This window comes from Manis javanica, chromosome 7 (assembly GCF_040802235.1).
Source record: "Manis javanica isolate MJ-LG chromosome 7, MJ_LKY, whole genome shotgun sequence".
NCBI lineage: Eukaryota > Metazoa > Chordata > Mammalia > Pholidota > Manidae > Manis > Manis javanica.
In genome coordinates, this window is record NC_133162.1 from 84,667,839 (window position 1) to 84,682,676 (window position 14,838).

The 14,838-nt window shown below is 46.1% G+C and overlaps 1 protein-coding gene across 13 annotated transcripts in view; it reads right to left on the reverse strand.

The window, feature by feature from the left end:
* MTR (5-methyltetrahydrofolate-homocysteine methyltransferase) overlaps positions 1–14,838 on the reverse strand; it is a 231,355-nt gene that overhangs the window by 37,573 nt on the left and 178,944 nt on the right. For 11 of the 13 annotated variants that reach the window (XM_073241249.1, XM_036999299.2, XM_073241248.1 and 8 more), the window contains 6 exons: positions 14,535–14,690; positions 12,746–12,942; positions 10,021–10,221; positions 9,083–9,275; positions 7,782–7,894; positions 79–7,333 (listed from right to left, as the gene is read on the reverse strand). In XM_073241249.1, coding sequence (XP_073097350.1) covers positions 7,247–7,333; positions 7,782–7,894; positions 9,083–9,275; positions 10,021–10,221; positions 12,746–12,942; positions 14,535–14,690 — 947 coding nt within the window. In that variant the 3' untranslated portion in view covers positions 79–7,246. Of the gene's footprint in view, positions 1–78; positions 7,334–7,781; positions 7,895–9,082; positions 9,276–10,020; positions 10,222–12,745; positions 12,943–14,525; positions 14,691–14,838 lie in introns of those variants that run through there. The other 2 variants (XR_012133305.1, XM_073241251.1) reach the window with 2 other exon arrangements.

A 14,838-nucleotide genomic window follows, 5' to 3' on the forward strand; every position in this document is an offset into this window, starting at 1 on the left:
CAAAATATAAACAAGATTTTATCAGCTCTGGTTAAATATTTTTAAATAAGGATATTTAGCACTATCCACCAAGACAACTGGATTTCACATATTTTTATTGAAAACATGCACAAAATAAATATTTGTCTCTAACAGGATATACAATATCACATGATTAAAGATAGTTAAGAATTGAAATCTTTCTGACAATATGGAGTGAAATATGACCTTTCTCTATTCTGAGTTTCTCTCTGGGTAAGAGAATAAACAGGATTATAAAGGGTCAAAATTCCTTTCTCAGTTGCTGCAAGCATCCTATCCTGTAGGTTGCTGTGTATATTTGCCTTATGGAAGGCAGAGACTGGGCAGAGACTGGAGTAACAACATTCATGAGTCTGTTTTGGTTTTATCTTCTTCCATTTTGTGGAAAATCTAATCTCAGAGTTCTCAGAAATCATTTATTCTAAGATCTTTTCCTAGGAAACACTGTGAGTCTTGCTTATTTTGTGAGTCTCCAAAAGGTTATAACAATACTTATAAAACAAGATATGAGGCAAAAAGGTATCTTTGAAAATAACATTTGAAAAGGGTAGAATGAAAATGGAATTAGATACTCCAAGTGTTGAGAAATGGGACCTAGTTGAGGGTTAATTCCTTTAAATCCTAACTTTTCACTCAGATTGTTCAAAATACCATCCATTTCAAGCTGGATTTGTTGCCAAGCTTATCTTTTTTAAAAAGTATAATAAGATACGTTTGTTGTAAACACCTGAAACAGTGTAGAAAGAATGAGAAAGACTGAGACTGTGAGTCCTCAGTCCTGGTCCCCCAGTCCCATTCTCCAGAGGCGACCACTGAAGACTTCCTTGTGTGTCTTCCCAGACATTGTCACTGCACAGACTTCCTTAAAACCCACATGTGTGCAATTATCATACACTCTGTGTTCTATAACCTGGAGATAGCAAGTAAGCATGAAGAGAGGTGGTTTTTTTGAGGGCTGCCAACGTGCTGTCCTCACGGTGCAGTAAAGAGAGCACCAGCAGGGACACTTCTAATATGAGATCTTAAAGACGGGTGTTGGGGCTTTTATGCCTGTCTCCTGAGCAAGATAAAATCACCGTGGTTTCCCCTCCACCCATCGAAAGCACTTTATGGGATGACCTACAAGAACCATACGGCAGACCCTGGGCAGGGCTGTAGGGACTCTGGGCCCACGGAGGGGCATTCCTGGCTTCATGGCCCTTTGCTCTCCCTACAAACCAGGGTCAGTCGAGAGGATCTGCCCACCAACTCATAAATCAAACTACTGAGCACCGGCCAGGGACCAAGTGCTGAGACACGATACATGCAAAGATGAACAAAGTCCCCAACCTGCCCTTCAGGATCACAGTCCAATGGGGAAATAGAAGGCTCTGTGGCCATAACAGCAGTGTGAAATATGCACAATGCTTTTTGGGGCAAGAGGAGAGATTGTTCCGCTTAGCTCTGAGGGCAGGGGATGGTTGGGACACTTTCCTGAAGCCCAGGGGTGGGGTTATTTCAGGGGAGGCCACAGTGTAAGCAGGCACCGTCTCAGTGCTTGCAGGGCAAGGCAGCATGTAGGGCCTCTGGGGCATAGAGGCAGGGTCAGTTCGACCAGCTGGGCCTTTTCTAAGGAGTTGGATGTGCCTGGTAATGGGGCTGCTTGCTGAGAGGCAGGCCTGAAGCAGCACACAGGCAGAGGGCTCACTCCTCTGCTGCAGGCCGAAGCCAAGCCAGCACACTGGGCTGCAGAGTCCAGGAGAGAAGCAGAGCATAAATCAGGGCACGGGCAGGAGAGAAGGACTGGAACTATTTCATGGGTGATGCTCAGGGTGTGAGAACCAATTGCATGTGAAGTTTGAGAAGAAGGGAGGGGTTAACGACAACTCCCAGGTTTAAAATATTGGTGATTGATAGTTGGAAGTCCAGTCTCTGGAAGTTAGGTTGAAAGATAATCTCTTCATTCTACCTTACCCTCCAATGTTCCTCCAGTCTTCCTCACCTCCCTTTCACTCTTCCACCCACCATCTGCCCAGGGCCCTAACACCTCAAAACTGCTCCATGGGGAAGACTGGGAGGAGGCCCCTGCCCAGCTGGAGGACCAGGCTGGAAGCCCTCCCTGCAGGCTACTCTCCTAGAGTCCTTTACTGCAGCTGCACCTGCACCACCCCTTCCCTGTTCCTACAACCCGGCCCCACCTTGGACTCCCCTCCCTTCGCATTCTTCCCAGGTGACCCTGCCCCAGCTGCAGCCCTATGTCCATCTCCATGTTGAAGTACCCTAGTTCTAATGCCAGACAGGCTTCCCAAATCCAGTCACATGCCCAACTGCCCATGTTCAGGCAGGTCAGATTGCCCAGACCTCACCCTTCTGCCCTCCTGTATCCTCTGTCTCACCAAATGGTGCAGTCACCACTCAGCCCCAAGCGGCTTGGGCCACGTGCGGGCTCTACCTCACTGCTGGCTGGCCCGACACCAACGTGCCACCCTGGCCCTGCCTCTGAGCTGTGGCTCACTCCAGCCAAAACATCCCTCCTTTCTTTAAAACATACATTTAACCCATAAACCATTTTTTACAAAGTCACTATCCTAGACTTCAGCTTACTATTCTGCCTTATTCTTTTTATATTTCATGTATATATTAAGTACCACATATTCAATACATACAACAACTCTACATATTACATATTAGTTACAAAGCATAATAAACACCCATAAACCTACCATCCAGCCCAAGGACTACAATATCACTAACACCTGAGTTCACCTCTGTGTTACCTGCTCTGTTTCCCCTCAGAGGTAATACTATGCTAAATTTGGGTTTACTGTTTTTACCTCTTTTCTTTTTTAACAATACAGTTTTACCATTTTTGTATGCATAGACAATATGTTCTTTGGTTTCACTTGTTTTTGAGCTCAATAAAATAGTATCACACCACATATGGTCTCCTGGAACTTGTATTTTTTTCTTAATACTTTCTGAGATTCATTTTTATTGTCAGGTATAGCTGTAGTTCAACTGTTTTCACAACTGAATAACATCCCTTAGTGTGAATATGCCTGATTTATTTGTCTATCTCCTGTAGACAAATGGACATTTCAGTTTTTCTAGTTATTAACTATTATGATGATGTTACTATGAATATTTTTGTCCATACCTCCTGGTGCACATGTACACAGTTTGTTGGGTACATGACTGTGAGCCTGAGTCATAAGCTAGATCCCAAAGTATGCAGATGTTCAGCTTTTTGAGGTATAACTGTTTTCTAAAGCAGAGGTGCCTGTTTACACACCTGCACACCAATCTCACAGACCTTCTTTAGCATCCAGTCCTGTTAGACTCTGCATTTTTTTGCAAATCTTATGGATGTAAAAGGGAATCTCAGTGTGGTCTTAATTCATATTTCCCTGATCTCCAATGCTGTGGAACACCCTTTTACTCACTTATAAGCCCTATGTATTTTCTCTTCTGTGAAATGTCTTTTCAAGTATTCTCTATTTGTCTATTGAGTTTTTGGGGTGTTTTTAAGTAAGAATTCACTATATATTCAGCTTACTAATCCTTTGTTAGGTAACTGCATATGTCTCAAGTCATGACTTATCTTCTCTTTATATTATTTATTAGCTTAACATAAGTCCTCGCTTTAAAACAGTTGATTTGATTGCCTTTTATGATTAGTGCTTTATGCCTCAAGAGATTCTTTCCTGCCCTGTTTCTTTTTTTTTTTTTTCCATTTTAGTATTTGCTTTTTATTTTTAAGCCCTTATTGTATTTGTAATTTTTAGGTAAGGTGGAAAGCAGAAATCAAATTCCATTTTTGCCACACGGATCATCACACTGACTGGCACTACTTATGGAGTTATTCTCCTGTCCTCACTGATCTGCCAAGCCACCTCTGTTGTATCTCAAAGGGCAACATATGCATCATGTATTTTCCAGGATCCTTATTTCATGCACTGCTCAGAATGCTTACCTCTGCACCACATGTAATCTCTACATACTATTTGGTAAGTCCTCTCAACCTCTTCATATTTGGAAGTGTTCTGCCATTCTTCGTTTTTTCCTAATTCACATAAACTTAAAATCTGCTTGCCCTTTTTGACAAAACCTCTGTTGAAATTTCTGTGGGGAACGGCACTGAATCTATAGATCAACTTGGGGAGATTTGGTACCCTTACAACCTTTTATATTTTTATTTATAAACAAAGATAGTTCTTCATTTGTTCATACCTTGCTCCTTCATCTTTATCCTTCAAGTCCCAAATCAGGCCTTAATCCAAGCACTACCTTCCCTAACTTCTCTACTACCACAACTAAAGAAGGACAATATATCTTTTATGTGCAAATTTTTTAGATAACTGCAAAAGTCCAGGGGAAAGATGGTATGAGATGAGTTTGTGGTTTGTGGCTGGCGTGGTGGCATCCTTCTTCATTACTGAATATATCAAGCATTTAAAGACTAAGATGAGGCTGGTTCGGGACACACTGGGTGTGAGACGTCTTCAGGTCCTCCTGGAAGAGGCTGTTGGTTGTATGCTATACTCTTCAGGACAGAGGAGTGGGGAGGGAGATGATGATTGGATGAGACTGCACAGACTGAGAAAGGAACTAGGGACAGGCCCTTGAGGACACCAGAAGTCAATGGCAGAGGAAGAGACAACTATGAAAACGGCTAAGAAATGACCAGAAACACAGAAGGTTGGCCAGAAGAGTGATGTCAAGGGGGAACTAGAGAAAGGAGAGTTTTGAAGAAGTGGTCAGTATTGTCCAAACCCACAGGGAAAAAAAATCACTGGAAAGGCCACTGGATCTAACAATTCAGAGGTCATTAATGACATAAGAGATGGATAAAAAAAAACCCTCTTCATTGAGTTAATGAGAGAGAGGGAGAAGGTGGTTGGCACACAGGAGACACTCAAATATCAGTTGAGGGCAAGCTTGAGAGAAACAGCAGGCAGACTATTCTACGTTAGCTCGGTCATGAGCGGAGGAAGGACGATGGCAGAACATCTCTCAGGAGAAACAGGCTATATAAAGCCCGCATCAGCCACAAAGAAGCCTCTCAGGACAGTAAGCAAGGCAAGCAGCAGACTGGGGAAGATTCCCAACAAGCACTTCTTCAGAGGGAAACATGAACATGGGTTCTTGAAAGGAAATGATAAGAGTGAGTTCATGTGAGAATCACAGGTGGTGATGATAAGACAGTCTCTGGATGGACAGGCATCAACATAGAAAAGTCCCACATTCAGAAGGGTTACCTACCTGCCTGCCTGTAAAGTCACCTGACATAAACCAAGGAAGGGGTTTTCCAGGTCTATTTTATATTCTTTAATAAACACACAGGCACCTGAACTGCACAAACTGTTTTCGTCTTTAGATAAAAAGGCATCCATCAGGGGATTAGCTCAACATTGCATGGAAGGAAGCCATTCCATCACATCCATCACAGCTATGAGATGGTAGTATTTAATGAGATCAGGAGACTCTTGGCAACTGTAATCCAGATAACATACAGTAAAATGTTTGGGGGAGATTATTTTTTCTCACATCAGAATGGACCAATGCCTAGAATAACATACTACTATGGGACAGAAAATAAGTCCTCCAACTAAGTCTCAGGAAACAGGCCCATCCTCATCTGGCACAAATCAAACATACCTAAGGAGACCACAGAGTTCTCTTCACTTTAAGGGCAGGTGATGCCTGTGAAGAAGGTATGTTCCTCTGCAGGACACATACATGAACTGCAGATGTGCAGCATCACCAGTTCCCGAGGTATTTTCCCCTTCATCAACAATGGTCCTGAATGCACATTTGAGAGAACTGCTCTGGGGGGAAGGCCAGCTTATGTCACCAGAGGGGAGGAGAAAATGAGGACAACTGATGCCAGGACAGAGAGGGCAGCTTCTCCTTCCCAGTCATAGTGGTAAATGGGGTTACAATCCCGGAAAGGGCACCCGGTGTACTCAACCCAGTCAGTACCATGTGCATCCTCCCACTATCTTTTCACCTCCATTAATCTCGATTCCCTTCCTACCAGGTGCTGAGCTCGAGGCTCGAGGCACCAGGAACAGAGCTCGCCAGAGGCTACCACTCATGAAGCACTTGCTGTATGCCAGGTCTCGTGTCACCTGCTTATGTGCGTCATCTCGTCCAATACACACAAGCCCACAAGACAGGAACTAGTATCACTGTCCCTGTTTTATAGATGACAAGACAGTGTTGGAGAGCCTATGCAATTTGCCTGTGTCATACAGCAAGTAACTAGAAAAGCTGAAATTTGAATCCGTGTATGTCTGACTTCAAAGCCCACACACTCAGCCATTTTCCCTGACATAACTGGAAACAAGTCAAGGTGCTACTCCTAAACCTCATGCGCCATAAAGGAAGAATGGAGTGGAATCACGATGCTCTTCACCTGTTCAACTGTGCACGGAGCACCACAGCTTAGCCAAGCACCCACTCGATCCTAGAAAATGACTAATATATGTTCACCACCCGTAACAACCACTCTCTCTCTCCACCTCCTTTTCTTTCCCCCAGGGCAAGGGACTAGGAAATGATGAGAGAACAAGAATGCTTGAGGAACGGTACTGTACTTGGCCATACTGGGGCACACAGCTGAGTATTTCTGACAAGCCCACAGTGAGAACATGCCTTTTGCCAAAGGGATTCTGCAACCATTTACTCGAGCCCTTGGAAAAAGAGGTCTTCCAGAGAGAATGCAGAGTCATATCTTCTTCCCTGACAGAATCTACAGTTGTAACCTTTTAGATTAAAATGCCCCATTTCTCACAGGGCCATTTTGCCACAGGGTCACATTTCTCTATACATTTCTCTGTTCAACTGAGTGTCAGGCTTTTTTCAAAGAGAGAGAGAGAGAGAGAGGGAAAAAACAAATTAAATGGCTTCCTAGAGCCAAGGCAAAAAATGAAAAGAGCAAGCTGACTTACTTTGAAATGCAAAAGACCTCCATGTCTAGCTTGGCCCATCCCCAAGGGACCAGGAACACCAGCTGAGTTTTCCTGCCTGTCCTTCACTCAGGGTCCCTGGGAAAGAGCTGCTTGCTTTCTGGAAACCGCAGAAGTCCCTGCTCCTCTACAAGGTTCCACCAAAGGCTCCAAAAACCTGAAACAGGGCCAATGTCGGCCTCATGCAGACACACTTGCTTCTTGCTATTATTTTTAAGGCACTCCAGGGTATATTTCCTTGAGAATCATCAAGTATAGAAGAGGAAAAAAAGAAGTTAGTCTGTGTCGTATCCCAAAATGGGCCCGAGCCATTTCTCAACCTCAGCCACAGTCATGTTCTTCCTCAAAGCATAATCCTGAATCTGCAAAAGATTAAAGGCAGCTTATTAAACCAAAGGATAAGACTCTTTGAACTGAAGTTTTCATAGGATTTGCTATGAAACATTAAGTACCTTCCATTTCTTGTCTTAATAGCAATCTACTGAGTTAAATGGAGATGGATATTTATCTATTCACCAAGCTGCCTTATTCTTTGGGCAGAAAAACAACATACAGTAAATATCTAATGCTTAGAAGCTGGCTAGGGTGTGTGTGTCTGTGTGCGCATGTGTTGAACTGGTGTGTAAACACGAAGACTAGACACGGGGTAATGGGTTGAAATCAAATGAAGACATTAATTGAGGTAGATTTTTTTACCCTTTCCATCTTACTGTGTTTTTATTCACATGTAAAATAAAATAGGTCCTACAGTTCCACTTGAAATAAGACAAGCATCTAGGGAGGCCATATACAATGAAACAGCTAACTTACCTGATCCTTGGAAATTTTCCCAACAGCAAAGTATTTGGATTTCAAATTGGAGAAGTAAAGGCCGGAGACGGCTGAAGCAGGTGCCATTGCTAATGATTCCGTTAGCCTAATGCCTGAAGAGGAAAATACTGATCACTTAGTGCCATGCGGTTGGGCAGCCAACAGGCCCCATCAACTCTTGGGGAATAAGAGAAGAAAGAGAGCTCATGCCTTCTAGGTGGACACAGTACACAGCATGAAAGGCGCAGGTGGATTAAACTTGCAAGTCCCCGCCAAGGGGATGAACGAATTCAGAACATGCAGCTCCTCTCGCCCAGGAGTACAGGCCTGGGGAAGACTCTCCCCTTACCCCCGCCATCCAAGCTCAGTCACAGAGGTCCCCATTTGCTCCTAAGCCTGGGCCTTCTCAGATAAGGAGCTCAAATCCTGGAGATGGGAGCACCTGCAGAGCCTCCAGGGGCTCCTAGGGGGACAATACCAGGGATGGCCAGCAGAGTATGAACCCACAAGAGTGCTTCAGAGGAAAGGCCCTTTTCCTTTGGAGTTTGGAACTCAAAGGGGACATCAAGGCTAGTTTATCTAGTAACATCTAGTCTAAGCCATTCACTATATGGACAAGGAATAGCAGCACAAAGGTAAGAGCTTTTCCAAAGATTACACAGTTTATGGCAGACAGGATGCTCAAATACACATTTTACAACTCCTAGAATCTATGCTATTCCTGCAAATCCAGGTCCAAACAGCCTCACAGCTCCTCACTTTAATCCAGATCCCTTTCTCTTCTTCAGCATTGATGGCATGCTTTTGATTAATTCCACAGGAAACTGTTAGCTGTGTTAAAAACAAGGAGTGGAAGGGAAGGTGGGAATTCTGCAAGACTAGTCTCCAGATATGATGTCCATGGCAATGGAGAGAAAGGGATGTAAAATATGTCACTAAGGTTACAGGGGCCACTAAGGAAGAGATTAAAAACAGTTATACCCCTGCAGAAGGAAGTGGGGCAGGGGATGTACAGGGTAAGGTGATAAGCTAAATTCCATCTGTTACACGTTAAGACAAAATAATGAAAACAGACAAACCCAAAAATGGTGATGGAACATTACTATTCAATATGTAGGTAAGATGCTGGGAAAAATGGCTACAAGTACAAAAGAATGGGATCAAGGATGATTTCAGGATCAGGGATGCTTTCATGGTAGGCCTGTCCATATTTAAAATTCTGGCCACAGGTGCCATTACTCTGATAAAAGCCTGTCTATCTGTGAGGAGGGAAGGTTTGGTACGCCCCGCCTGGCATGTACCTGTGCCCCGCTCGATGTCTGCGAGCCTCCACATGGTGAGCTTCTCAGTGTGGTCAGGCTGGCTGGGGTAGCCAGGCGCTGGGCGGATGCCCCTGTAGCGAAGCCTTCGCAGGTCTGCCACGTCCAGCTGCTCGCTGCTGCAGTAAGCCCACAGCTCTCTGCGGACCCTCTCATGGAGCTCCTCTGCAAAGGCCTGGGGGCCGAAACAAGGTGTTCAGCCAGAGGCAGAAGCCCTTGCATTCAGCGCCCTCCACTCTGGTGATAGCCACCCAGGTTGCCACCCTCACCTGGGCCAGCACTGGGGAAGGCTTGGCAAGAGGGGATAGACTGGCTTCTCCATTCATTTATAGTTTCATTAGCTGCTCTGCAGCTCAGTTTTGGCCTCAACCTAGGCTCTGAAGTGTCAGAGTGAAAGATCTGAGAACTCTAGAACTTTTAACCTAAACACTGCCCTAACGGTCGACCGGCAGCTGCTGGCAGAAGAAAGAGAAGCCGGGACCCTCACAACTGCTGGTTTCTTGCTGGGAGCCTGAGGAAAGGGAAAGGCCCCATGGCTGAGGTCACCCCATTCCACGCATAGGAAGGTGAGGAGTTCACGGAGGATACCACATTTGAACTAGGAGCTCTGAAACACGAATTTTGGGGGCTCCTCAGGAAAATGTCACATCATGACAATGGGAGGGAGACATCAGAACAACAGAAAAGAGGTCAAGGTGTCAAGCGTGACTATAAACTATGGCATCATGGAAGGTTTTTGTTTGCCCAAAAGAAGAGGTATGAAAAGAATTTAAGAACAGTTGATTTAACACTATGTATGATGTCAAAGCCAGCCTCATCTGACTTGGGAAGAGCAGCCAGGGCAGATTCCAAGGGCTGCTTCGCATTCGGCGCCCATCATGCCCCCGCGTCCACTGGTGCCCCAGTGGCTGCCGCTCTACCTCCGCCAGCCGGTCCCCCAGCGCCTTGACCATGATGCTGCTGTAGTCGTCACACTCCTCCACGTAGGCCCTGCTCAGGTCCTCCACTCCAAAGCAGGCGACAGCAAACAGGCCCAGGTAGTCGCGGATGCCCGAATGCAGAGGGGCGATGAAGTCCGACAGGCAGTGGTGGGGATCTGTGCAGGCAGAGTCCTTCTCAGCCTGGAAACCCAAGGAGTGGGCAGAGATACCGTGAGCAAGGACGTGGAGCCAGCACACAGCGGGCAGCCACCTCGTCTCGTCGCGTGATGTGAGCCTCCAACAGGGATATCTGTCCGTTTTGTTCTCTGTTACATGCCCAGCACTTCAGAGTGCCTCATACATAGTGGGTATTCAATAAATATTTACAGAATAAACCAATGAAACGACACATGACATGATGTGACACTCAGTCAAGAAACCAATTACTTCCTTTTTCTCATTAGTATTTTGGCCGAACAGATTCCAAGTGCCTCAGGCACTGTGCTGGAAACTGGATCCTAAACATTCACACAGAAACATCCTTCCCCAAAAGCGTTTTTAAGATCAACATGAAATTCTCAAGAATGCTTGAAAGGAGTCCACTGGATATATATAAGCCTCAACTTTTCATCAACAGAAGCAGCTCAACCAACGGCCAGGGTGGTCTACACAGGGGCTGCATGCTGCCCACATGCATGGTGGCTCAGGGGCAGGCAGGGATACCCAGGCTGGCCAGAAACCAAGTGCAGAAGTCAGCATGACCTCCTGCTGGGAGGCCACATGTCTGTCCTTGCTCGCTTCTTGCTCTTGGATGCTCACTGTCTCTTCCCTATTACAAATAAGGTCTGATACATAGCTCACAATCAATATATACTTGCTGAGAGGGTAAATAGCTCATAACTATTCTTTGAGTACTTACTGTATGTCAGGCACTATTCTTGGTGCTTTATATGAATTAAGTGATTTTAATCCTCTCAACTACCTTGTGGAATAGCTGATACCATCAGCTGCATCTTATGGACAAGAAGTCTGAAACAGAGAGACAGCTTGATCAGCAAGCTCCAGGGAAGACAGTGGCAGGCCCAGGGCTTGAGACCACAAGCAGCATTCTTGGCTACTATATGGCACTGTTCAGGAATGACCAATGAACCAGTGAGCAGCCAACCCAAATGCTTCAGAGCTCTCTGCTTGCTGGTTCTGAAAACAGCACAGACTAAACAACACTGGGCATAAAATGGTTAAATGGCTGCAGAAAAGAGAGGGTGTGATAATGGCACATAGAATGCCACAGAGCTCAGAGACAGCTATGCAGGAAGGGGCTGCTCTCCAGCTATACTCTGCTCACCAACTATTCTTTGCTAACAAAAGCCAGAGGGAGATATGAGGCTTCCTGGCACCACCAGGGGACAGGTGGCATAGCCCCCGAGTGTTAGGGAGACACCGATCACAGCTACTCAGAACAGAAGACTCCCAGAGCAGTAAGTGCTGTAGCCAGAATTTTCCAGACTACTGGAAGAAAACATCTCTTCAGAGATCTGAGTAGGTAATATACATATATTGTGAGTTCCTGACGTTAAATGCCCTAATACAGTCTGTTCACATACTGTCTGGGCACAGATGGTGTTGGACACAAGAAGAGATCGGAAGACACAGGACTTCAGGGATGAGAAAGTGGACCCAGGCAGAGGCTTCTGAGGTTGGTTACAAAAAGTTACCACCTCCTTGTGGAGGAGGGGCTGAGACTTAACCTTAGCAGCCCACTGCCTTGCACGGGGTGCTGTCAGCCTGAGTCTGAGGGCATATAGTGCTGATATAACTGCCCTTGGCTACCTTATTATGGCACCGTTGGCTGTCCCCAATTTAAGAATCTCTTCAGATGTTGTTAAAGTTCAAGTATCTGTCATTATGAATTATATCATAGTTATCATTTAAAAAAAAGCTGACTTTTGAATGACTGAAAGTGGCAGTAAAACTTCACAGAAATAATTAACTGCAACCCCTTATTACTGACTCTGGTGATTGCTGGTTCCAGTTATTGATTAGCACGACTCTATTTTCTAGCAGCTAGAGGAACATGCACATGACATCTGCACTGAAGGTGGGGACATATGGGAGAGGGCCATGTTGAGAGTAGCCTGCTGTTCACACTGAGGGAAATCGGTGCATTGACAGAGCAATTGTCATGGGGTGCAGACAGGCTGGGCCCCACGAGCTATGGGACAAGCAAGGTTCACTGGCCTCAGTCTTCTCTGTAAACTGTCTGACCACAAGGCTGTGTGGAAATTCATCAAGGTGGTCCAGCAGTGCCCCCCGACTAAGCACCTGGCACTAGTAAACACTCAGTGAGTATTTGTTCCCGCCTGTCTTCCCCTTGAGAAAGGGAGCCACCAGCCTATTTCAGTGATATGCACAACACACACCAATGTTCGAGAACAAGTACGTGTCTACCTGTAGGCGCCTGCCCAGCAGCACAAGGCCAGCACAGTATTTAACATTCTCCTGCTGGTGCCTATAAGGCCCAGCTGGCTCTCAGCCCATGCTGGCACCTTCTCTCCAACGTCCTCACAAACACTGTGGGCTCCAGCCTGCGACTGGCCATTTGGGCTGAGGTGGGGCAGACCTATCATTTACACGAAGCTCGGGCTTGCTCAACTCCTACTGACATTTTGCAGGGCTTAAACCAAAAGCAGAAGTAGAGTGCCCACAAGTAGCCTGCCTCCAGTACCTGTTGCCTTAGTCCATAGAAGGTGGCTATGGGCTTGGCGGCATGGGGCGCAGCTCCATCCGCGTACACGTGCACATCGTCCTGGACGCTCTGCGCCGGCCAGAATCCAACCACGCCCCGGGCTTGGAGTTTCTTCTGACTAATCAGTGCTTTCAGCATATTTTGGGCATCATCATAAACTCGTTTGGCCTCTTCACCTAATTAGGAAAATAAATATAATAAATTATGTACAGATGCCATTGGTAACCAGCAAAGAATGCTCCTTTCAAAACGACTGCTCTGGTCTCCACCTGCTTTTCCCTCAAATGCTTTATCAGTGTCTATCAGCAGCAAAACTTCAAGGGAGCAACTAGAGGCCTAGTGGCTCCTGCTAAGTGTAGTTCCATCATCCACTTTGCCAGCTCAGTCATTTAAATGTTTCCATTTAACAAAAAGCAGAGCCAAATCTGTGGCTCCCAAAGCAATGTGTCAGAGCGAAACAAAGCAGGCCCAGTCCCCCTATCCGACTTTCCTCGTGCACACAACTCCCCTGACCTCATGGTGACCTGTGGGGACACGGGGCCAGCTGAGCAGCAAAGTGTGGCTCCAACCCCTTCAGGTGGCTTCAGCACTGCACATGGATGGACTGGCCCAAGGTGCCCAGGAACACCCTCCACACTTGGTTTCTCCATGTATGTCAGGCTCCTTTCAGTCCTAAGCCCATACTTCTACCAGTCCACCCCTCTACCTCACTCTGGTCTGGCTAGTAGTAAGACTTCTGGGGACACAGAAGATGAGCTGGAGCTCAGACAGGGGGTGTCAGGAGGCTTCCTCAGGGAAGGGGTATTTGCACTGCTTTTTGAGAATAACTGGGAGTTACTGAGCCTAGAACTGGCAATGTGGGATGGCATGGAAGAAAGGACATTCCAGGAAGAGGACACAGAGTATGAGAAGGCACAGAGGTGCATGCCAATTTGGGAAACTGCAGAAGCCCATTGCAACCAGAGGGCTGGGGGGCTGGAGTATTGGGGGCGATAAGCTACCAGTCGGTGGATGGATACACTGCCAGGTCCAAAGCCTGCCCCAAGACACATGGGGTCAAAGCCATTCAAAGGAGCTCAGACTTCTCTGGGTTATCGCCCCTTCACCCCCACCTATGCTCCGAGCACAATGGACTCCTGCAGTTTCCCAAATTGGCATGCACTTCTGTGCCTTCTCATACTCTGTGTCCTCCACTTGGAATGTCCTTTTCTTCCATGCCATCCCACATCTCCAGTTTCAGGCTCAGTAACTCTCAGTTAATCTCCAAATAGCAGTGCAAACACCGCTTTCTTAAGGAAGCCTCTGTGATCCCCCAGTCTGAGCTTCAACTCATCTTCATGTCCCCAGAAGCCTGGGCACAGCCCTACAGCAGGAACCTGACATGCTGCATGGGTACTGGCTGTCAAGGGAGGCTGCAGGAGGGCAGGAATTATATTGTTGTCTTTCATTTATCCCCAGTGTCCAGTACAGAGCCCGGCATGTGACTGATGTCGATAAACATTTACTAAAAGAATGGATAAATGAGATGTTAAATTTCATTGATAAATAAGGATCAACCTAATAGTTTAAAATCATCAAAGAGCTGATAGGTAAGCACTACATTATATCATATCATCATGTATCAGATCATATACATATCATGTCACTGCAGTAAACTACATCCTGTATAATCCAAATCCCCCGCCCACCACCTATTCTTGTCCTCGAAGCCCTGATACTATGTATGTTCCAAATATCAGAGCAGGAAGGAAGGACTTACTGAACTAACCTACGGTTTTATCATTAAATATCTTGGGAAAGCCTCGATTAGGATACTTCCCCCGGAGCTGCCAGACATCAAAGAAAGGCTTCCAGTCAATGTAGTCCACCAGCTTCTGCAGGTCATAGTCTTCAAAGATCCGAGTTCCAAGAAAGGTGGGCTTCACTATAGGAAACAGAATGGACGTCAATGCCACTGCTGTGACCTAGGGGCATTCCTGGCCAGCTCTCTGCTGATCCATTGGCTCCCATGCTTTGCCTCCCTCCTGTCACACGTAGGATTTATTTTACAAAGAGGGGAACTTTCAATTATC